The sequence below is a fragment of the Amphiprion ocellaris genome, chromosome 21 (genome assembly GCF_022539595.1).
Source record: "Amphiprion ocellaris isolate individual 3 ecotype Okinawa chromosome 21, ASM2253959v1, whole genome shotgun sequence".
NCBI lineage: Eukaryota > Metazoa > Chordata > Actinopteri > Pomacentridae > Amphiprion > Amphiprion ocellaris.
In genome coordinates this window covers 21,462,647-21,487,419 of record NC_072786.1, presented here as the reverse complement: position 1 = coordinate 21,487,419, position 24,773 = coordinate 21,462,647, and the positions used below count along the sequence as shown (strand labels likewise).

The 24,773-nt window shown below is 39.4% G+C and overlaps 1 protein-coding gene across 5 annotated transcripts; it reads right to left on the bottom strand.

The window, feature by feature from the left end:
• Positions 1-24,598, bottom strand: LOC111589054 (thioredoxin reductase 1, cytoplasmic). 5 transcript variants are annotated; one of them, XM_035943655.2, is made up of 15 exons: positions 24,366-24,598; positions 23,323-23,450; positions 20,321-20,393; positions 19,964-20,080; positions 19,609-19,751; positions 17,508-17,623; positions 17,174-17,399; positions 17,027-17,054; positions 14,099-14,199; positions 13,899-13,975; positions 13,651-13,807; positions 13,421-13,528; positions 13,231-13,326; positions 5,011-5,145; positions 1-1,503 (listed from the first exon to the last, which is right to left on the bottom strand). In XM_035943655.2, the coding sequence occupies exons 2-15, from the start codon at positions 23,410-23,412 to the stop codon at positions 1,438-1,440; spliced, it is 1,533 nt and encodes a 510-aa protein (XP_035799548.2). In that variant the 5' UTR covers positions 23,413-23,450; positions 24,366-24,598; the 3' UTR covers positions 1-1,437. The 5 variants fall into 5 exon arrangements, with proteins under 5 accessions (XP_035799548.2, XP_023155522.2, XP_054862391.1 ...); XM_023299754.3 differs by having other exon boundaries at positions 24,319-24,597; XM_055006416.1 differs by having other exon boundaries at positions 14,099-14,196; positions 24,319-24,597.
• Between the last annotated feature and the right edge of the window lie 175 nt (positions 24,599-24,773).

Here is a 24,773-nt window from a genome sequence, read left to right as displayed (position 1 = left end):
TTGTCAACCCAAACACCTGTCTCCGTTTTATTTGTCTTTCTTTCCAGTCATGACAAAACACAGTAGGAGTACAGTATTGCTCCATTGACCTACTCCACATACGGCTACAGTGCCACCTAGTGGAGGGGGAGCGCACACCGCTCAAGGATCAGGTGAAACCTCTGAACACTGTCCAAGACAAGGAGGCAGTGATAGATAGACCTATATGCAGCATCTTAACCTTGCTGTGAGATCCGCACAAAGTCATAGCAGCTGCTTTGCTTTGATCAAATTATGCTCTAATGGCATTTTCAGGCATACGCCAAAAGAAACAGTCCTGTGCACTTTTTCTAATTAGGATATCTGTCTTACTTACACAAGCAGGTCTGTCAGGGAGAGAATCAGAAGGTGGTCTGGAGGATAACCTCGTAAAATTTGCTTCTAATCATTCTGCAACAATTGTTCAGCAGGCAACAGTGCAATGTGCAGGCATTAACACGGCGTGGATGGGCACCCATCCACTCGTGACATGCAGCTATGCACCAAGAGAATTAAAATGACGTCCTTGCACAGGACACATCTGTGTTGTAAGTTCACAAATGTACATTTTCCAATCTAAATGTGGAGTTTAGAGCGGGGATGGCGAGGGAAATTTAAAGGGTCAGAGGCATGCTTTTAAGAAATATCTGTCCTCCAGTCCCCACCTTCATTTGTATGAGGCACTCCACTTAATGACCCACATGAATATTCAACAGTTGTGTAAAGACGGTTGCTATGCTCAGCAGCACTGAATCAAACACAGAATATAAAAGAGGGAAAACAAATAAGGTAGCGCATCAAAACCTCTGGCCTAATGTCTCAATAAAGACCATATGCATCAATTAAAGTGAGAGCATTCGCCGATAAACACTATTAATTTGGGTAATTCCATAATCCCCGTCTAGTTCATTACATGAAATTAAGGCTGTAAAGCCCCTGAGGCTCATGCCATAGCAATAAAAACACCAAGTATAAGCCAGAGCTTTTACTCCATGTAAATGCATCAAATCCCAGAGCCTTATCACTCTCCTGCAGCCTTTAAAAACTCTGCTATATTCAAGCTTACAGAGGCTTTCAAAGGCAGAACCTTAGGGAGCATGTTATCTTCCCTAAAGTTGAGAGCCATAAAAATGCATCAATGAGACTGTATATTTCAAAGTTATGCTCGAAGCAAATGGTTCATAAAAGATGCAAACAAACCTAAAAAGCAGCACAGACACAAAAACACACAAAATAAAGAAGTGTGTCAGCAGCAGATCATCAGCCGTCGCCCGCCTGTCCTTCAGGCTTTAGGTGAAGACGTCATTGGATGGTCAGTTGACCGTCGTGCTGCCGTCACTACTCAGAAGATCGCAGGCACTTCCCTGCTGTCCTGTACTGTTGCTATAGGCAACGGTGACTGACAGCAGGGAGTTAACCTCAGCAGTTTCCCCTCAGCATCAAGGCTTCAGACATACGCTGGGTTTGGGTCAATGAGGTGAGCACCTGGAGAGCAGAGAGCACATGTCAAGGGTCTGTACTGCCCCGCAAAGTGAAGGTTGGTAGAAAATTATCTTACTTTGTCTGCATAAAAGTATAGCTCTAGCAAATCATATTTAACATGAAGCCTGACTATAAAAGAGAGATAATGATCTGTAGATGTGGGATGATGTTTGGAGCTTTAATTCCATCATTTACTCAGTAAATTGACAGCTCAGAGCCTCTTTATGTAAGGGCCAGTTTAAGTTATCTACACCCCTATGTGCTGGCTGATGCAGACCTGAACGTGGACAGTCACATGGTTTTATTTATACAACAATATCAGTGACTGTTTATAGAAATTGATTGACTTTGTGGTGTTACAAATAGGTTTCAGGAAGAGACGTTTTGAAGCGTAGTGTGGTGGCTGTTGTTGTCTTGGCAGTGTCTGACTCCTTCTAATTCTTGGCTAATTCAGAGATGAGAAAAGAGGTGGAAGAGGAGTGGAGCTGAAGGCCATGCATCCACAAAGTGCCAAACCATTATTTATGTATGATTTAAAGCCCTAATACTATTTAAAGTATAAAAATGCATCCCCCATACAGTTGTTATGAACGGTGACATTATCTATCAAAACCAAAACTGTTTTTGTACCAAATTGGAAATATGTTTATTTCTGCTTTTAACAAGACAATTAACCCGGTCTTGGAGCCAGACTCAAGCGAACATTTAACAAAATACATATATACGTATACACTACCGGTCAAAAGTTTTAGAATACACCAATTTTTCATTTTATTGGAAATTATGCATGTTAATGTCTCATTGCACTCTGAAATGAAAGGGTAGAACAAATACACAAATGAAGTAAAAAAAAAAAATCAATTTAGAAACCAAAATGTGTTCTTTGACTCATCAAAGTAGCACCTTTGACAGATATAACAGCTGAACACACTCGTGGCATTCTTTCCACAATGGAAATCAAATATTCTTCAGAAAGTTCTTCCCAACTCTGTTGCAGAAGTTCCCATAAATGTGTGGCACTTGTAGGTTGCTTTGCTTTCAGTCTTCTGTCCAGTTCATCCCAAACCAGCTCCATGGCTTTAAGTCTGGAGACTGTGCTGCCACTCCATGGTTTCAAGCTTACCATCTTGTTCTTTATTGCTAAGGTAGTTCTGGCACAGCTTGGACTGGTGTTTTGGGTCATTATCTTGCTGTAGGATGAACCTCTGACCAACTAGGAACATACCAGAGGGTTCTGCATGGTGCTGCAGAATGCTGTAGTAGCCGTTTAGGTTCAGGGTTCCTCTCACTCTGTACAAGTCACTGACCCTGGATCCAGTAAAACAGCCCCAGACCATCACACTTCTTCCATGTTTGACAGTTGATGTCACACACTGAGGAACCATCCTTTCTCCTACTGGATGGCGTACAAAAATCCTGCATGATGAACCAAAGATTTCTAATTTTGATACATCAGTTCATAATACCTTCTTCCAGTCTTCAGTGGTCCATTGGTGGTGTTTCATGGCCCATGCAAGCCTCTTTTTCATATTCTGATGTCTTAGCATTGGCTTTCTTGCTGCAACTCCACCTGTCAAACCTGCAACTCCATGTCTTCACAGTTGAAACTGAGACTTCTCCCTACGACCACTATGAAGCTGTGCTTGAAGCTGTTGTCCTGTGAGCTCCTATCACCAAGCTGTTGACTCTCACAAACTTGTCTTCTGATTCTGTTGTGTCTTTGGATCTTCCAGACCTCTTCCTGTCAGAGTTTCCTCCAGTTTCTGAGCCTTTTGATGGTGAAGAAAACTGGACTCACTGACACCTTGACTTTCTTCACAGTTTCTCTGTAGGAAAGACCTACATTTATAAGTGTTATGATGGTCTGTGTCTCTTCTATTGTTAACTGCCTTTTCCTCGCCATTTTTATAGCAACACACTACTTTCTGCAGTATAATACTGTTCAAATGATGCTCTGGAGGGTATGGAGCCACCTTGTGTTCCAGCACTACTTTTATGCAGACAGAGGGGGTTGGAAGTAATCTAGAAAAGTTGGGACACCTGTAGGATTTGGTAGCACCAACTTTCAAGGCTTGATCAACCTCCATTGCTGCAGAACAGCTTTAAGTTGTTAACCCATTTCTTGTTCCCTGAAAAAGGCCTTTTTGTATAATTCTGAAATGTACATTATTTTTCAGTTTTGGCTAAACTTAACTTTTTTTTTAATACCTCCGGCAGTTCACTACTTACCTTTGTACCATTTCAAGCTATTCATTGGACTTAGACTACTTGAATTTCAATAAAAAAGTGGAAAAACCGGGTCATTCTAAAACTCTTGACGGGTAGTGTATACTATAAGGTGTATAAGGTTTTTTGCTGCCTGCTGCAAAAATAGTGTTGATGTGAGCAGCATTATGGGCTGAAAATCAAATCAGTAAGCTGAAAGATGCTTCGACACTGTGCTCAACTGTGGAAACCTGCAGAGGAAGATAATTCTCACATAGTGAGCGACACCTTTCACGTTACTCACAATCATTTGGTTCAGTGGTTCTATTTTGTAAAAAATGGATTGGTGCAGCTCTTTAACTGATCAGAATAATTTATGGAATCAATATGCTCAGTCACATAAGTCTACAGATGGTGGCTATAAATCTCTGACAAACATATGCAGATACAGACAGTACCTAAGCGGTATATCATGGCATGGTGATTACCAACTATCTGCATTTGTAAACTATAGAAGGGATTAGCACCTTGAGAATTTTTAAAATCAACGAAAGGTTATTGACTGAGCTCCAAGCAAGCCGAAACATCTGTGTCCAAACTGTAGTTACATTAGTTCAAAACCATGCAAAATGACTCTATGTGTAAAGGTAGAAAAATGACAACATATGCCAAACACAAATTTAGAAATATTTGATATGCGAGACTAACAAATCTGAACTCTGACCTATAAAACATGCTGTCAAAATAAGGTGCATAATTACAGACTCTCTTGTCCCTCAGAGCAATCAATCCACCTCATCAATCAGTCCAGAGGGAGTATATGGTTAGCCATTACTCAATATCACCAAACAACTTCTTACTTGACATTGCCAGGACCAGTGACCTATACTTAACACTTTATTGAATGCCTTATTAATTAATTTGGGAAAATGTCAAGTATTAACCCACTCATGCACCGTGGGGTCAACTTCCACAGAGACAGAATGTGAGCGACAGGTTTTATTAAACACTGTCCATGAATAATTCAGACAGGCAGCATTCAGAGCAGGAAACTCATTTAAATCAGCGGCTCTGCTATTGACCCCAGACAGCACAGTTTTCATAAGGCAATGTCTCAAAACTGAGCTCCCAGCGTAGTATCTCAAAACTTGTGTAACAGGACAACAAGGAGGCAACAGTGAATTGCATTGATGGCTAAGAAAAACTCAATAAGTGCCAAAAACAGCAGTTAGTCATTTTCTGTCTTAAAAGCCTTGAAATTGAAGTTATTTTCGAGATTTAGTGCAGAAAAAAGAGGATGCTGACCTGGGCTGCTCCAGGGTGGATGCCAACAGTGGCATCTAGCTGTTGTTTGGTGAGACCACATTTCATCGCTGTAACAAAACCCTGGAGGATGTCTCCTGCGTTGGGGCCCATGACATGGAGACCAACAACACGCTCCTGTTGTAACACAGCAGTGGTGTAGATAGTTCAAAGGTTGAGCTGTAAGTTACTGATGTTCAAGCACATATGTCACAACAGACTCAAAATGTTCAAACCTGGTTTGTCAACTTTCTCTCTTCTTGATCTTATATACTTAAGGTCTAAGTCAGAATTCTCAACATCACATCCAAATTGAGTTCCATTTCTATATTTTTGTGGGTCATTTAGATTACACTGAAATTAATACCCAACTCTCCAATCCAACTCCAAATTGAAGTTCAAGTTGAGTGATTTGGTTAGTGTTCTACAGTGACAAAGTTTGTGTCCAACTCGATTACCAGCTCTTCAGTTCCTAAATGTCAGCCCATATGTGTCAGTTATTCAGTGGGAGTCAGGCTAAATAAAATCTCAAGTCCGCGAGTAACAGGTCAGAACCTGGTTCCATGTCCCCAGGATCTTATCTGAGTTTAGTATAGACTAAGTTCCTTGATAGGTAAGGCAACAAGCTGTTTTGCACTGTAGGAACTTGTGGGTCATTTTTGGGCAGCCTCAACTTTTGAGTGTGTTCCGATCACAAGAACTGTCCCTGTACAACCTCATTCACAGTTGTTTTGTGGGTAGAAAGCAGCACCAACTCCTGAATCAAAAAAGAAAAGCTGAGAGTCACGTGGTGAGGTATCAGGGAATGGCTGCGCCGTAGGAGAGCTCTGAACCCCGTCAACCTAATTCTATTTTTTGGCAACTAAAACTCTCTCCAAACGTAATTTCAAGGCAGGGTTCTCGACGTTTTTGTGGAGGATGACTGCAAATTTGAAGAAAAAGAATGTTCAGACTCGTTTGCAAACGATGAACATTGGGGATGCTACTGCTAGCTCTCCTACAGCTAACACTGCTAATGCTAACACTGCTGACACCGGAGAAACTCCAAACACGGATATGAGCGCCTTATTCATGGAGATGACAAAAATGGGAGCAATTATGACTGGAGTAGCAGCTGATGTGTCGTTTATTAAGTCTGATATGGCTGAACTTAAGAACACTCTGAGTGCGACCCAGGTCCGGATGGCCGAAGCCGAGGGCCGCATCTCGGATATCGAAGACAAGGTAACTACTATGGCTCAGGACAACAGCGCATACGCTAAAACGCTCAAGCACCTCTGGGCTCGAGTTGAAGATCAAGAAAATCGAAGTCGCAGAAAGAATGTACGGCTTATTGGATTGAAAGAAGGCTCAGAGACTGGCGGAGGTTTGAGTGATTATGTACAGAAGATCCTTTCTGATGGCCTGGGTCTAACCGGAGCAGAGTTTGAAATCGAGAGATGCCATAGAAGTTTACAACCCCGCCCCGGACCGGACCAGCCACCTCGCATCATAATGATAAGATTTCTCCGCTACACTGCACGTCATAAAGTCCTGACTGTTGCTAAACAAAAGAAAGGTTTTACCTGGAATGATTGCCGCCTGTCGATTTACGAGGATATGACTGCAGAACGCGCAAAGCAAAGGAAACCATTCTTCCCAGTGATGAAAACGCTCTGGCAGCATCAGGTGAAACACACGCTGGCACATCCCGCAACACTCAAATTTACATGGAAAGGACAGCGAAAGAGCTTCGATGATGTGGAGGAAGCTCAGAGATTTGTACGTGACTACATTGAGAGTGAACTGGCCTGACGAGGATGTAAAAGTAGCGGACAGGAGAGAGTCCAGAAATAATTCCAAATGACGGGGACAGGATCACTGGGGTGCAGCCTGGGCAGCTGGAGGAGCCGAGGACGCTGTCTGCGGGACCCGCACGGACCAGAGACTACTTGAAGCTTCGCCTATTGGGCATGTGCGCTGTCATGTTCCTTTTTAGAACAGCGCCATTTATTTTTTGTTTTGTTTTTTCTCTTGAGAGCGTTCAATGTGAGGTACTAATTTTGTTTATATTTTGGTTCACATTAAGCTGTCGGTGTATGTTTAATTATTTCAGACAGGGAGGTACAGAGCGTTTAAATGTGGAGTAATGGGTAGCACAGGAATAAATATAGTTTCATGGAACATAAATGGCTGCAGCACACCAATTAAACGTAAGAAAATACTGAATTATCTTAAGTCTCATGACACTGACGTTGCTTACATTCAAGAAACTCACTTTGAAAATGAAAATGAAGCAGTGAAATTAAAGAGAGATTGGGTGGGCAAAATTTTTCATAATTCGGTTTCAAGCAAAAGTCGTGGTGTTATGATACTTATACATAAAAAGTTACATTTTGTTCTACTGCAACAATTTAAGGATGAAGATGGGCGACTTTTGTGTCTCCAAGCACTTATTAATGGTGTAAAAGTAGTATTGTGTAATGTTTATGCCCCAAATAGAGATGAACCTAAATTTATTTACAAAATCAATGAGATGTTGGGGAACATAGAGGGACATATCTTGCTAGGTGGAGACTTTAACAATGTGTTAGATGAATATATAGACAGAAGCACCATCAATACAACCTTAACAACTAAAACAGGATTGGCTTTGAAATCTCTAAGAGAAGATATTGGCCTGGAAGATATTTGGAGACTTGTTCATCCCTTGGAAAAGGAGTACACATTTTATTCTCATTCACACAAAACATACTCCCGAATAGATTATTTTTTGATCTCCAATGCATGTGTTGATCTAGTGGTGAACAGTAAAATAGGTGTCATTGCCTTAACCGATCATGCTCCTGTAGAATTACGTATAAACTTGCAAACGGAGAGAGTCAATAGAGGTAGATGGAGACTAAATACAAGTGTACTGCAGGATGAACAATTTGTGCTATCTCTACAAAAAGATATAGAATATTTTTTACAGGTGAATGTTGGGTCTACTGATAGATTAGCCACAGTGTGGGATGCTCTCAAGGCATTTGTCCGGGGAAAATGTTTGGGTTATTGCTCAAAGAAAATTAAAGAAAATAAGAACAAGATTAAAACTTTGGAGGAAAAAATATGTATTTTTGAAAAACAATTAGCTGAAAAATTCAACGAAACTAAATTTAAAGAAATCTGTAAACTTAAATATAATCTTCATGACATATATAACAAGAAAGCAGAGTATGCACTTTTCCGGCTTAAAACACATTTCTATGAAAATGGTGAAAAAACAGGGAAACTATTAGCAAGACAACTTAAAAAAATAGATAGCCAAAATATTATTACAGCAATTAAAAAAGATGATAAGTTAGTTACATCGTCATCTGATATTAACACAGTTTTTAAAACATTCTACCAAAACCTTTATACATCTGAAAATAAGACTAACACGAAACAACTAGATGAATTTTTTGATAAAATAACAATACCAAAGATTTCACAAGAAGAAAAGGACAAATTGGAAACCCCCTTAACAGAGGAAGAAGTAAAGAAGGCAATTAATGCAATGAAAACTGGAAAGTCACCGGGGATTGATGGCTTTCCGGCTGAATTTTACAGGAGATTTACAGACACACTCTGCCCATTTTTAACAAGAGTATTTCATGAAGCTTTTGAACATGGGTTGCTTCCTCCAAGTTTTAATCAGGCAATAATATCACTTATCCCGAAGACTGACAAAGACGTAACGGACCCAGCCAATTATAGACCAATAAGTTTAATAAATGTTGACTGTAAAATATTATCTAAAATACTAGCAACAAGATTAGAAACTGGGTTACCACAAATTATACATAAAGACCAAGTTGGGTTTATCAAGGGCAGATCTGCATCTGATAATATGAGAAGGTTGTTACATCTCTTATGGTTGAACAAAAACAACGTTGATCCTGTGTTAGCCATATCTTTAGACGCCCAAAAAGCGTTCGACAGGGTAGAATGGTCTTTTTTATTTACTGCTCTGAAAAGGTTTGGTTTGGGTGACAATTTTTGTCACTGGATTAAGATTCTGTATTCCAAGCCACAGGCAGCTGTTTTTACTAACGGGGTACTCTCCCATTTTTTCGATATTTCCAGATCGACCCGTCAAGGGTGCAGTTTAAGCCCTCTTTTATTTACCATCTTTCTAGAGCCCTTGGCTATTCAAATTAGAGAAAATTCACTAATCAGAGGTGTGTTGGGGGGAGGAAGGGAACACAAATTGTTTTTATACGCAGACGACATTTTGGTTTTAAGTAAAGACCCTGCTAACTCTATTACAACTCTGCTAGAGGTTATTGATGAATACTCAATGTACTCTGGGTATAAAATTAATTGGCAAAAATCTGAAGCCATGCCAGTCTCTCAATCTTGCAGTCACGGCTCTGTGTCTGGTTTCAATTTCAGGTGGATGCATAAAGGGATGAAGTATCTAGGAATTGAGTTGGACCCAGACATTGAGGATATTTTGGCTGACAGCATGGGCAAATTGATAAACAAAATTAAGACAAATTTGGATAAATGGAGTAAATTAAATTTGACATTATGGGGGAAGGTAAATGCAGTGAAAATGGTCATAACCCCACTTATTAATTACTATACCGGAATGTTACCAATATGTATCCCCCAGCCACTATTATTAAATTACAATAACATGATAAAACACTTTCTCTGGGATGGTCGTAAACCACGCATTAACCTAAGTCGACTCTGTCAGCCGAAAAAGGAAGGGGGCTTAGCCCTGCCCAATGTGGAACACTACAGTATATCCTTCGAAATGTCTAGACTAGCCAAACATTGGGCGGGGAAAGTTGACCTGGATTGGATTTTAATTGAACAGGAACTTACTTCTCCATTTACGCCAATCGAAACTTTATCTCAAAAGTTGAACAAAGACAAGTTTGAAAATCCAATCTTAAAATTTTCCAAAATGGTATGGCTGGAGGTACATAGAAAATACAAGCTTGATCCGTATGTCATGAGGTACTCGTCTTTATGGAACAACCCCAAAATTAAGATTGGCAAACAGTCTATCTACTGGGCACAATGGCTACGAAAAGGTATAAGAACTGTTGGTGACTTATTTGAGGGCGATGTCTTTATGACATTTAATGAAATCAAGCAGAAATTCAAATTAGAGGGTCATGGCCACTTTTGGAAGTATTTACAGATACGGGATTGTTTAAAAGGAAAATATAAATCACAGGAGAGAACCCCAGTAGAGACATTTCTGCTATTACCTCCATTACTGTGTAAAGCCTCTAAATGGTATAACGTTTGCCCTTGGGCAAATAATAACACAATTAAAAGTCTAAAAGCAATATGGGAAAAAGATTTACATTGTTTTATAGATGACGATATTTGGGATTCAATTATGTCAAATTGTGGATTATATGTTAGAGAAGCCAAGGGAAAATTCATTCAATATAAAATTCTCAATAGATATTACTATACCCCCTCTCGACTTTATAAAATGGGTATTAGCAGAAATGATCTGTGTTGGAAATGTCAGAAAGCTCAGGGTACTTTGATGCATGCTCTGTGGGAGTGCCCTTTGGTTTTTCCGATTTGGAACAATGTTTTAAGTTATATGCAGAGTTGGTTATCTTGTAATGTACCCAAATCACCTAGACTATGTTTATTAGGAGATAGAACAGAGGTGCCCTTGTTAAACAGACATAGTTTTAGAGTTTTAAATACTGCTCTTGTGACATGTGCATGTCTGATCCTAAAGTTATGGAAGGATCCTCATTCCCCAACTCTGAAAATGTGGAAAGAAAAAATGACTGAGAATATGGCCTGTGAGAAGATGTTAGGACGACTAACCTCTAGGAATGAAGACGCGATGGAACAATGGGACAATTTTTGCACCTTCCTGTCTACAAACTGAATACAAACTTAATGCATTACGACAGCTGGTTTTGTACTGAACCTCACATTTTGTTGCTTGGGTGTTTTTGTCTGTGTTCTGTGGTTAAAATGTAAAAACATGGAATAAAAACTTCAATTACAAAAAAAAAAAAAAGAAAAGCTGAAAGGACAGATGATAGGGACATTCCTGTGAACGTTTACGCCACCTCAGGCCTGCTCTGGGTCCCTGCAGTGGAGACTCACCACTGTCTTTTCCACGTCACACAGTCTTTATTCGGTGTGTAATCTTGAGTCATGTCTACTGAGTTTTCAAGGCTATCTGTGAACTTGAGTCATGAAGGTCACATTCAAGTGGACATCCAGCTCCTCAATGTCTTAGTCATTTCATATCGGAATAGAGTCTCGACTCCTCAGTTCCTAATATCCTTAATATCCCGTTGAGTCTATCTCCCATGTTACAATCATTCCCTTGACTTCGAAACTGGGTATGAATTCCTCAGTGTATGAACAGAAGTCTACATAGTCGGGGCCAAGTCACAGTTCCTTACTATAAGTCAGAGTCACCATAATCAAAATGGAGTCATAGTTATTCTATGTGAAATCAGATTTAGTGGGGCAGTTTTGCAGTTGCAACTGGGATATATCCCATGATATTGATGCTCAAAGTAGGCTATAAATAAAACCCTGCTGAACAAAAACAAGATTTTGGCTTTAGATTGTGACACTTACAGTGGATATAAGATTGATTTGATTGAGATTTGGTTGTGAACAGAGCGTGTGTGTCTACACATATTCCAGTAGGGCCTACTTAGGAAGTCATAGGGCTCAAAAATGCGAGAAAGAGAATCATCCAAATTAAAAGGCGACCCACCCCTATGTATTTCAAGAGCCTGTAACTCTAAAAATATTCATAGTATGAAGGTTACCTATTACATGGCTTCAATACTAAGTTATCGCACAAAAAAAAATTTAGGTGATGCTGAAATGGGCTGGTTGGGGAAAACTGAATGATTTTTCATGAAATGACCCAGTAATGCACACTAGAACAAATTTAAAGTGACAAAAACAAATGAATACATATTAAAAGCCACTTTTGCGTTTATGCTGGCTGCAATATTTTTCAATCTGTAGTCAGGGAATCAAGTGTAATTAAAATGTCAGAGAGATCACAGTATAATTCATCTACACAAAGCTAATGAGTGAGAAGAGCAGAGAGCACTGACATTAACACAGTTATCACCAGCTTGACAAAGACGCATTATGAAATGCAGCCATCTCCAGTGATGCCAAGTCAATCGTGGAAAGAGCTAAAAATATAACAAAAGGGTGGGCAGATTATTGAGGTTTGAGATAGTACAAAACTTGTGGCACTGTGACTAAGGATTGCCAGAGGAATGAAAGAAACCTGTCTTTTATTTTAGCTGTGCGAATGTATATTACACCTAAAAACGTGGTGGTCTGAAAACGTCTATTACCACACAGTCACTTCATTGGGTGGCTAGTATTATCATCAATGAGGGCAAACTAATAGATATAGTCAGTACTTTAGCATATACAACTTTATTGGCCACAGCAAGAGAGAGAGTGGATGAAATAATACAAACACCTATCAGCATGCTATACAATCATGCCTGCAACAAACACTACCTTTGTGAAGTCTATTGAGGTCAGTTTTATTGTTGAGGCCTTTAGAGATGTTAATTGAACTCAGTCTAAGTGTGGCATTTGTACTGCATTACAGTATCAGCTGCTACTTTATTTGCTTGTATTGTAAATCAATATATTAAACACATTAGCTTTAAAAATGCACATAAAATGTAGATGTAAACCATTTCAGAATTCATGAATGATGAATTCTGTCTGAGTTGTTAGAAAACATTTGCATACTTACACATCTAGACAGACACAGACACATTAGCATTATTTGAGAACCAGTCTTCTGCTCACTATTTTAATCTCAGTCCAATATTCACTCTACTATTATCTCTGGCTTTGTCCCCACCAACTCCCGAGAAAGATATCTGCTTCTTTGGCAGCTAAATGCTCCACTATGCTTACCATCTAGTTGCTAATTTTGCCTAATGCCTGGCCCTGTGTAGGTGGTGTACAGTGAATTTTTAGAGCTTTGTCTCTGACCTGCTGCATTTGAACACTTGATGAAAGTGAATTTAAACTTTGAGGTTACAGGCCATAAAGCGTAACAATTCGTTAAAAAGCCGTGTAGAGATGAGGGAGCTGCAGAACTGGTGATAACGGTCTGTAGGTTTGTCAATATGAACCACACATTACACATGATAAATTGAGTTATTGGTCGTATTTAAATTAAAATGTATTGATAGACAAAATCTTAATGATGCATACGTGATCGGGGATGTGGCAGATGACTTTAACATAGCAGGAGTTTTTATTCCTTGCAGGCAGAGTCCACTCCAGAGGCCAGTAGTAGCTGTGATAAACCTGCAAAAGGACATTTTGATTTCAGATAATTCCACAAGTTGACAAGTCCTGTTCGCTCAAGTATGCATGCTTGTGTGTGTGTGTGTGTGTGTGCCTCAATGCTGTCCTCTCCAAATATCAGATTGGCTCTCTCCTCAGACAGACCACAGGCAGCATATTCCAGTGGAGTGAGCACAACAGTCGGCACAATGGTGTAATCACACTGTGAGAAAAAACTCTATCAGTTCAAATCACTCCTATCTACGCTGTTTCTCATGCGACGATTGTCCTCAGTGCTCATGTAGAAATTATACAAATGATGGTTCCTCTTTCCAGATTGTGTACCAAGATGCTGTCTCCTCCATAGAGTCGACGTGCCAGCAGCTTCCCAGCATGCACTGAGAGGCCAGTAGTGGAGGGGCGCCCATGCTGCACTGATCCAATGGCATAAATGTGATCTACGCTGGTCTGGTCCCTCTCATTCACCAGAATCCTGCCAGTGCTACACACACACACAAAAATATACACACCACAGTTAAACAAAATCTGCTATGCACAAAATGAGAGCTGAAACGTGGATGGATTAAACCCACTCCTGGCTGCACTGCACCCTGACACACTCCAGGCCGATGTCACTGGTGCAGGCCTTCCTCCCGACAGCGAGCAGCACCTGCACACAACAGACAAACACAATCAACAACAGACTCTACAAACCATTGGCATTCATGTTAATACAAGGCTGCTGGTTTCTGTGACAGGAAAAATTATTGGAGAGAAAAAGAAGAAGACGTACTGTATCAAAGTGGTCTTGTTTAATTTGGCCGTCCTTGGAGATAATAGTCACTTGAAGTCTCCCCTTAGATACCTGCTGTGGTGCTGTAGTCAAATCACCTACTAATAAATGATACATTCAGCCTCTACATTAACACAGAAATCGGAATGTCACTTAAAATTCACACCGGTGTAATAGTTTCTGTAGAAAGGGTAGCAGTTGGTGTCGTTCAATATTTTTAAATCATAACACCCCGAAAAACCATAATTCTCAAAACTTTCTGACCCCTGCTCAGTCTATGGCTCTCGGCTATAAGGACACTAGTTCTTACTGAAGCCATAAATCTTTCAAAACAGCTCACAAATATGTCCTTTCATCTTTAAAAATGACTCAGTAGTTTTCTAAAACAGATGGCCACTGCACCTTTTAACACACATTACTGAAACAGGAGGGAATAGCGCATTTGTTGGGGACCATGTTCACGTAATTAATCTACATTTGGTGCACTACTTTGTATTCCCTGCAGCAGGGCAGGGTATAAACGACAGTGTATGTTTATGGTAATAGAGGACCATAGAGTGCTGCTCTACAGCACAGAGGAGGAAGATATATCAGGCTTTGGGGACAAACTTGCACACAATACTTACCAGTCAAATTAGGTCAATACATGTTTCTAGCCATCAGAGAAAGTTATATTTGCAGCAATATTTGATGATGTTGTTTTTCAGGCTGATATATATGTTTGTTTGTTTTTTGAAAAACTGTATTCTGGACCAAGACTGAAGGTCAGCTTCTGCAGGTTTCATCTATAAATGATACACTGCTGGACATCAAAGGGTTTGAGCAGTGATCTGATCCTGTCAGTTCTTAGATCCTACCAGTTCCACTATTTGAGACTACTACATTAAAGATAAAACTAATGCATTTAAAAGTGCATTTTAGGTACAAGCAGAGATGTACTAAATGTGCCTATATAGTTAGTACTCTACAGACAAATACATTATTATATTATATTATTTTACAGGTGGTAGTCTTGTCCAGTAGTTTTCAACCTAGAAATGTATTTTTTTATGAAGCCCAAAAGGTTGAAAACCACTGGTTTTATCTGTAAAAATGCGTCCTATTTTCAAAGCTTATCTATAATTAGTTTTATGCAAATTAATCTGAAACTAGGAAAACAGCTGTGTTGATTCAACTAAGTATAATGTGGAAAACATTATCAAATATATAACCATTTAAGCCATGTATTGACATACAATTAATATACAAGTAGTAGTATATAATTACATGTGCTAAAATGTAATGATAACACAATCACAGGACAGTTGATGTCATAATATAGAAAACGCATAAGAAAGGTCTATGTGAACTACTAGGAGGCACAGGGCTTCTCTGCATAACAGTGAACGTCAGTACATGAGGTGTCAGAAAGATTGGTAAAACTGGTAAATACAATCCTCTTAGAAAGTACTCAGCATGTTCACAAGATAAGCAGTATGAAGTTCTTGGGAAGATTCATGTAATGATTGCTTCCAAAGCAGGGCATACAGAAACATTGGGTTGTGGGATAGTTTATGAGAAAGCAACCGCAGGAACTGACAAGAAGGAAATCAGATGACACCTTATCGAAAGCTGACTTTCCAGAGTGATAAAGAGATTTTGCAACGCACTTGGTGCAGATTGGGAATTCTGTTGAAAAATGTTTACAGCTTTCATATCTCAGTTTCTCTCGGGACCAACTCAGTTTGTTATACACTGTGATGGGGCTGAGTGCATGTTTTCTTTCCAAATGTTTACAGAATAGCACAGTGCAGCAGATGTGGTAGTAAGAAAATGCTCTACATCAGAGGGAAAATGTTTAATATGTACCCTTGAATGACAATTGCAGTTCAAGTATTACATTATAAAATGGCTCCTCAAGATTGTACTGAAGTGCAGTACTTCAGTATATTTACTTGTATTTTACACCACAGCCTTTGGCTTAGAGAGGTTAAATTAGGGATTTATGCAAAACACAGTTGAGGCTGATTTGGGGGGATATTTCAGTACAAACTACAATTAGTATCTTGTATTTGTATGCCTCTGTCAACCAGTTAATTTGCAGTTACACTACCATTCAAAAGTTTGGGGTCACTTAGAAATGTCCTTATTTTTGAAAGAAAAGCAGTTTTTTTTCAATGAAGATAACAATAAATCATTCATATATCCAGTCTAGACATTGTTAATGTGGTAAATGACTATTCTAGCTGGAAACAGCTGATTTTTAATGGAATATCTCCATAGGGGTACAGAGGAACATTTCCAGCAACCATCACTCCTGTGTTCTAATGCTACATTGTGTTAGTTAATGGTGTTGAAAGGCTAATTGATGATTACAAAACCCTTGTGCAGTTATGTTAGCACATGAACAAAAGCGTGTGTTTTCATGGAAAACATGAAATTGTCTGGGTGACCCCAAACTTTGGAACGGTAGTGTATATCCATGTCTGTCCAGACAAGACCTTTGACTTCTTGGTTTAAGCAGTAGTAGGCAGAAATCTGGAAAAAGCATAGAAGGAGGAAGTGATTAAGTCCACTCAGGCCACTTAAATTATAATATGCTGAAAGGCTAGTAAAAAGCCTAAAAAAATACTGCCTATCCCAGCTTTAAATGGCTTGTGCTTGTATATAGCACTTTTTCAAATTTGTGGTACCTAAAGCACTTTAACAATATTTCGTATTCACCCATTTAACCTCACACATGATGCAAGGCTACAGCCTGTCATCAAAACAGGGATGTGACACGCAGCCTGGCATACAAGCCTTAGCTGTCGTCAGTGTGGAGGCATAAAAATGCACATGCACAGAGTTTGGGCAAATTTTTCTGGAAGCTTGCATTATGTTATTTTACAACTGAATATTTGGTTTGTATCACAGTCCTATTGTAATAGGTGTAAACAGTTACCTTACCTGACATGACACCCTCAGTCTGCTCCACCTGGCGCACGCACACACACACACGCACACACAAAAACATACACACACACAGTCTAAAATGATGCTGTGTTTTTAACAGAAACATTGCGTTGCTGTCTGTGTGTCTGTGTGTCTCTGTACCTTACTGAGTGAACAGTGATGAAGAAAGTCCACTCCTCCAACAAACATATAGTTTTCTATCTTCTCTGCCATTTTCAGATCAAACTCCTGCAGAAGGTCAGCTAGCAGCATGACGGTGACTTGCAGCCCCAGACTGAACAGGAAGCCAGCACACTCTAATCCCTCAGCACTTCCACATACGACCAGGGTTCGAGCTGGGGGGTGAGGCAGGGAGAGGAGGTCCTCACTAAAGGGGGGACAGGGTGTTATTACATGTGGTGTACAGTGCATTGCAGGAGATGCAGTTTTCTTTATTCAGGTGCATGTGGTATCTGGTGGATAAGTACGAGCTGACCTGGTCAGGCAGTACTCTCTGTCTCCAGGTATGTCCAGATACTGAGGTCTGTCTCCTGTGGCAACGACTAAAGTCTCTGCTGTCAGATGCCTTTTCCTCCCGTTCACATCTGTCACCTGATTAAACACAAATCGGAAAGCTTACATTGCACCATTGAAATTATCCAAGTTTGCTTAGATGTTAAAGGTACACAGTTACAGTCAAAGTAAGTATTGAAAGGCTGAACTTGGGGAATAAATAGCTAGCTCTCCATTTCTAAGAGAAGTTCACAGACTTCCCATTCATGCACATAGAAATGTCTGCATTTAGTGGCATTCACTGGCTTTGACATTCCCCATGGAGGTTGTGTTTTGCTGGAGAGCCTTAAATAATCTAACTGGTTGAGTGCAATGTTGTATTGTTAATTGAATTGACGGTAACTGTGTAAGCCCTTGATGAGCAAAACTGTGAGTGAGAAGAGTCACAATATGCATAACAGGTCATACAGCAGATTGTGCAAAGCTGGATTTATGCTGAAAAGCACCTGAAACCCCAGAAATCGTCTTGATATTGGACATGGGATAATGGCAAAGGCAAACGTAGATATCAGGGTGTATACAGGGGATATCAATATTTAGAACACCAGCATTTGTCCTCTCAAATAAAAACATGAAAGAAGCAGATTTTTATTTGAAATAACACTATAACATTACCATTACATGCAGCAATGCATTTGACACAGGCTTGTTTTTTTCTCCATAACTGGGTCAGTTTTACTCCACAAAATATGAAAATGAAACATGACCACTGAATCTCTTGTGGAAAGCATTTTTAGACCCATATGTACCTCAGTATATTTTAAATTGTTACCCACTACTGGAATATTGTGTTTTCCTTTACATAATTAAAACTGTTTCCACCATAAACTGATTTAGAGAAAGCACAAACTGGCACCAAGTAACTGACCACAGGAGAGTGAGTTGTGTGTATGTAAATCTCATATACAAATCACCAACAGTGACTGAATAATGCTAATATTTGGGGCATCTTGTTGACTTAGAGATATAAAGCACTGTACATGTCATCATACAGTTATCAACTCAAGTCTAACTGGAAATTTTAGCTGAATTTTTGAATGAAACTTGTGGTAGATGCTCCCAGGCTCCTTGCAATCTTACTCACATGTTTTGGTCTTGTTCTAAATTTGTTAATTTCTGGCAATTGTTCTTTAAATCCATCTCCAACATTTTAGGTTTAAACATCAATCCATCCCCCCACATATCCATCTTTGGTAGGCCGCCTGACAATCTTGCCACCTCAACCACTCAGGAAAATGTTGCCTTTGCCTCTTTAATTGCCCGCAGGAGGATCCTTCTCTGATGGAAATCTTCACAACCTCCCTCCCACAAAGCATGTCTGCACGATGTCTTGTATCTTCTTAAGTTGGAGAAAATTAAATTCACTCTGACAGGTTTTATACTCACTATAAAACTTCTGCTTCAATATTTTGAGAAACTCTCATCTAATGAGGTATTATACACCATCGCCTGCCGATACCCATCCTTTCCTCTGGCAGCGCTCGTCCCTCTCCTCCTCCCCAAGTTGGGGCAAACCTGTGCGTGACTAATTACCAAATTTTAGGTTCTGACTATACTCCTTCCTAAGCGTGGATTCTTCATCCGCTGAGGCGATGGCCTGGATGCGAGCAGCTGTTGTCTTTTCCTTTTATAGATCAAGTTGAGCAGTGTGTGTGACTGATTCTGTTTCTTTGACAGGTCATACTGCTTTTCCTTTGTAGTTGTGCACTATACATGTAACAATATTCATTTCTGCTAAGGTTTTTTTTTAATGTCTCATAATTTTGTACTATTATTATTTTTGATACTACTTCTCAAATGTATTTATTTTTTTTATTTTTCCATGCTTCCTTATTTATTTAGTCATTGTATTTTATCTTTGAGAGTTGTCCACTCTTACACGTTGAATGTCGACTGCATCCCAGTTGCACTGTATGTCTTGAACTTGCTCAATAAATATATATATAGGTTTTTCTATATTTATTTTTCTGCAAAGATTCTATCACAGACTTGGCCTGTAAGTGTTTTAACCAATCAGCGCTTACCTCGACTGTATGAGGCGCCACTATCTCCCCTCGAGCTCTGAGGTAAAAGACGCCACAGCTCTTCAGCTCCCTCACCAGCTCTAAACTAGCAGACTTTAACTGCTCCTGCACAGCCTGCACAAGATCACTCCAGCCATGTGACACTGAAACCAACAGCACAGCATTTGTGTACACGTCTGACACATGATTATATAATTGCTAAAATTGCTTGTGTTTGATTTTGATTAATTTTAAACTGTTACTAATTGTGCTTGTTTTGTTTGAATTTTGCAGCAAAACTTCTAAATTATCTATAAATGAATGACAGACAAATGGAGTGTTTGGTCATGTGATTCATCATCACTCACCAACTTACCCTCATGTCTGAACCTCCAGCCGTATTTTTGAGAATCTTGAACAGCTTTTCCCAGCAGTGTTGCCTGTTGTAGAAATTTCCTGATGCTGTCCATGTTGAAACTGGAGCCTCCCAGTTCTGCAGAAAGAAGAGAAGAGAAGAGAAGAGAAGAGAAGAGAAGAGAAGAGAAGAGAAGAGAAGAGAAGAGAAGAGAAGAGAAGAGAAGAGAAGAGAAGAGAAGAGAAGAGAAGAGAAGAGAAGAGAAGAGAAGAGAAGAGAAGAGAAGAGAAGAGAAGAGAAGAGAAGAGAAGAGAAGAGAAGAGAAGAGAAATGATTCATTATCACCACAACTCTTGACAGTGTGAGAAATGAACTCACCTCTCTCGGTTCCTCTTGGAGAGGGAGCCAGAAAGTCAAGGATAAGCACCTTTTTCCTCAACCCTGCTGCTTCCTGAAGGATGAAGAGGAGAGAAAAACAGACTGAGAGGGACACTCAGACAGCAATGGAGAGGTGAGAAATTAAATATTTAAACGGGTTAAGCATTTGTCCTTCTCAACAATCCCAGCTCTTGCCCCTTCATCTCATTTCCACTTTCCTCTAGAGCTGCTCACAGATCATCCCATTACCATAAAGCCCATTAATATGATAATCATCTGAGCTGTGCTTTGGCAAAGAGCGCTTTTATTGACCAGATTAGCAGTAATTATGAGGTTCAGTTGGTCGAAGTGTCCTCTTCCACTGGGAGGGATGCAGGAGCTACATTAGGATGTGGAGAGGAACTTGGGAAAGTACAGACATAAATAAATGGAGAGTTATCCATGTTGGACAGCAGTCAGATGATGACCCGGTAGCTTTAATGTGTGCAAATAATGAGCAGGGAATCATCAGGAGACACATAAATCGATTCGTTGCAACAAACAATAATCCAGACAACAAAAGGAAAAGGTAAATACACACTGCTATTTCTGTACTTCTTCTATTCTACATGGACATGGCAACATTTTCACCACAAAATAGTAGAAAGCAGGATGTAAACATAACTGCACACTCAGGTGAGTTGTGAAGTACGGCTGCAACGATTCCTGGAATAATTCGATTACTAAAATTCCTCGAGGCCAAATTCTCTGAATCAAGGCTTCTTTTAATCCACTACATACTAGACCCCAGGTCACTAACTGGTGGACTGCGGTCTGAGTCTGGACCCAGACTTCATCCTATACGGACCCGGACCTATAATCAATGAATTATAAGGGGATTTTAAATTTGACAGGACGCTACTATTTGAAACGCTGCAGCTTTTCTAGTGTTTACAGCATTTATTAGATCAGAGGACTGAACTATGAAGGCAGTTTCACATAGTCAGACTTTCGGCTCAACAAAAACTAAACTCTCAGTCAGAGTTAACAGGGATGAAGGAGGTTTTTCCACTTTTTTCGTTAACTCAGACTTTCTGCTTCAATCTCGTCACACAAACAGAAGCGTTTAACCATCATTTGACTCGTTTTCTGCACGAAACAAAACGATTGTAAACAGGTTGTTTAAATGGAGAACAATGAGGAACATAAACATTTATGATGGTAAAAAGCTGCAACTGGAAATGATGTAAGACAGGAATGCTGGTAGAAAACTGTTAAACGTGTGTTAATGTATTTATTTTACCAATCAATGCAGCTGATTATTGATAACAGACAGTTGAACAATAAAACTATCAAACTTCATATATTCAAACATGAAATTGTATTGAAGTGCATGTAGGTCTGACACTGTCTCATAATGAAGGAAATCATTTTAATTTGTGGCCAAATCAAAGTGAAACTAAAGTTACTGATCGAATATTCTCTGTAATAAATACTAATAAACTGATCAGTTTTCTTATTTGTGTTCTATCAGCTGCAGTAGCAGCAGTTTAAACGGAACAAACATAAAAACATATTTATGAGATTTCTGTATCACCAACTAAATACATGTGAAGTTCCCATGGCTTTGAGTTTCAGTTAGATGCCCCTGTATTATACTATATATGTATAATACTCCTGTACTATCCTATATGTGTATAATACACCACAGATGTTTGCCCGTGTTTCACCAGGACAGTTATTTCTGTTGCACAGTGCGTTCACTTCTGCTTTTGATGCTGTAACACGCATTCCAAACACGGGATACGATTACTTGATTAATCACCAGAATAATCGATGGAATACTCGATTACTAAAACAATCGATAGCTGCAGCCCGAAGTAACATAATCCACTGCATTACCAAAGAAAAAAATCTAATCAGAACACTTTCTATTACTTCAAATTCCATCCATCCATTATCTATACATTTAATCCTCCTCAGCATCGCAGGTAGGCTGGAGTCTATCCCAACTGACTTAGAGTTTCCATGTTTTCCCTGTGCATGTGTGTTTTTTGTCCCGGTTCTCCAGCTTCCTCCCACAGTCCAAAAACATGCTGAGGTTAATTGGTGATTCTAAATTGTCCGTAGGTGTGAGTGTGAGTGTAATTGTTTGTCTCTATATGTAGTCCTGTGATAGACTGGTGACCTGTCCAGGTGTCCCCTGTCTTCACCCTAAGCAGAAAGATCTCGGGAAGGTCGGGACACGAACCGGGGATCTTCTAGCTGCAAGACGAAAGTGCTAACCACACACTGAAAATACTGTTCATCATACTGAGAAAATGGACAAAAATTTGAGTAGCACATTCTCTGTGTCTCTTCAAACGTCTCAAAACACTTTCTATGCAAATAAAATGCATTTTGCACATTCAGCCCTTACAAATCAAATTTTCGTTACAAAAACAGCACTAGCACAAGCTTCAGGTGTGTTGTATGTATTCTACAACATGTGAGATGCTGTTTCTTTTGTGTAAGATTTTGTTGTTGCTCGTTCTTCTTTTTTAAATCAAAGGCCACATGTGACATTGGTTATTTAATTCTAATCTAATTGCACATATTTTCAAATGTAATCTGGGCTGATTATAGTGTTTTATTTTTGCAGTCTGACTCCATAATCCCAGTAACATCTAATGGCTTACTATCCAACTCCGGTTGTTCACAGTGTCTGAGCAACAATCGGAAATTACACATGTGACACTTTTGTTACAGTTTTGACAGATAACTGATTTTTGTTGCTTTTAATTTCAAAATGGTCTATATAACCTGTTCATTTTTTCGTATACATAACAAAAGCCCTACACTTTCAACTCGAAATATGACAGTTAATGCAATTTTGAATCATTTTAGTAGCTCTGCACAGGAGCTTACTCATTTTTGCTGTATACCGCATATGCATATCTGGAAGGTCTGACTGATGGAAAACAAACCCAACTGCTACAAGAAGTCTACAAGTGGCTGCAGAGCAGAATAAGAAGTGAGCTAACCTTGGCCACAGCCAGGCCTCCTGACCCCCCTCCAATAACCAGCAGGTCATAGTCGTAGAGGCCCAAGGATGGCCCTGTCGGTGGGTCCATGTTTCACTGCCACAAGCCTGGACACTGAGAGCTGTTAACTAGAAGCACAGACACAAAGATCAAAACCACAAACACTCCCGAAGAGAAGGGACTTTGGTCTCTATGCTCTTTTGCACTGAATGACGTCAGCTGACAGGAGCGTTCAAGTCTCAGTATTGAACATTATGAAGGACAGCTGCCAAATTTTATGATAAAAGTCCAAATCTGTGCTTTTCTATGCACAAAATTTTCAAAGTCGTTTTGTTTTGGGGTTCCCTGCCTGAATGGAAAAGACATGTTACTTTTTATGTTAGGTTAAGATTGAGTAAAAACATAATCACAATGCTATTTCATAGAAAGCAATCAAAATTACTACAGCAATAATTCAAATGCAGTTCAAAGAGCTTTACAAGCTATTAACACAACACAGTGTGGTAAAAATATTTTCAGACACTGCATGCCAAAACAATGGAGTAAGACAAAATACTTGATGGGTGGTTAAACTACTTAAGTCAGTTGTTCTTGAATAAAAGCCACTGATCAATAGCATTGATCCCATAAAACCAAAACTAAACAGTACATCGAAAATGACTGAAAGCTAGATGACTAAATACTATTGTCCGTGTAGTGTATATTAATTTAATCTTGACAGACACTTGAGGAGGGTTTAATATCACTTCCAGAGAGAAAACCTGGCAGCTTTATTGGCACAGTAGCAGGGCGCCATCTTGTGCTGAAACTTTTAAATGTCAACCTGGATTTAGCATGTAGAACGCAACAGCTGCATTTAGGAGTATAATGCTTCAGGACACTATACATTTTAAAAAAATTGTACAATGCTCCGAAACATATAAACACAATAAATATAATGAAACTCTTGGGTTCAATACAAATACCAATAGTATTTGTGCAAAACAAAATGCCTACCTTCACTTTTCTTGGCATAAAACGCTGCTCGGAACAACACGGCTTACCTTATTTTTCATCAATAATGACTAAGGGGAAATGTCAGCACTTCGCTGAATGGTTTTCTACACACTTCTTATTAACTTAAAGTTTACTTATCTACGTAATTAATTATTAACCATGCAGCTAAAATAAATCAGACATTCGTGAAACAAGCCTACTGGAGAATTTAGCGCCTTCATTAGCTGTTTGGCTTCAGTCACTCGGTGGGAGTGCGAACACTTGTGTAAACAGCAGAGCGGTTCTGTGAAAGGAAAATCGGGGGGAGGGTGAAACATTTGCGGGAAACCAGCAGACGAGCGGAGATGCATTCGGGTACTACCATAAATGTAGGAATTGATACCAATATAATGACAAAACTACGAGACAATGAAAGACCGACATTATATTAAGCCTATCAAGTTGATTTCATGCTG

Excerpts from the sequence above, each read along its gene's own strand:
- LOC111589054 (XM_035943655.2), bottom strand. The coding sequence starts at position 23,412 with ATGGACCCACCGACAGGGCCATCCTTGGGCCTCTACGACTATGACCTG. Across the intron at positions 17,055-17,173 it reads ATCACTGTTCACTCAGTAAG|GTGGAGCAGACTGAGGGTGT; the intron begins GTACAGAGACAC and ends TGCGTGCGCCAG. Across the intron at positions 13,327-13,420 it reads TTGGAGAGGACAGCATTGAG|GTTTATCACAGCTACTACTG; the intron begins GCACACACACAC and ends GTCCTTTTGCAG.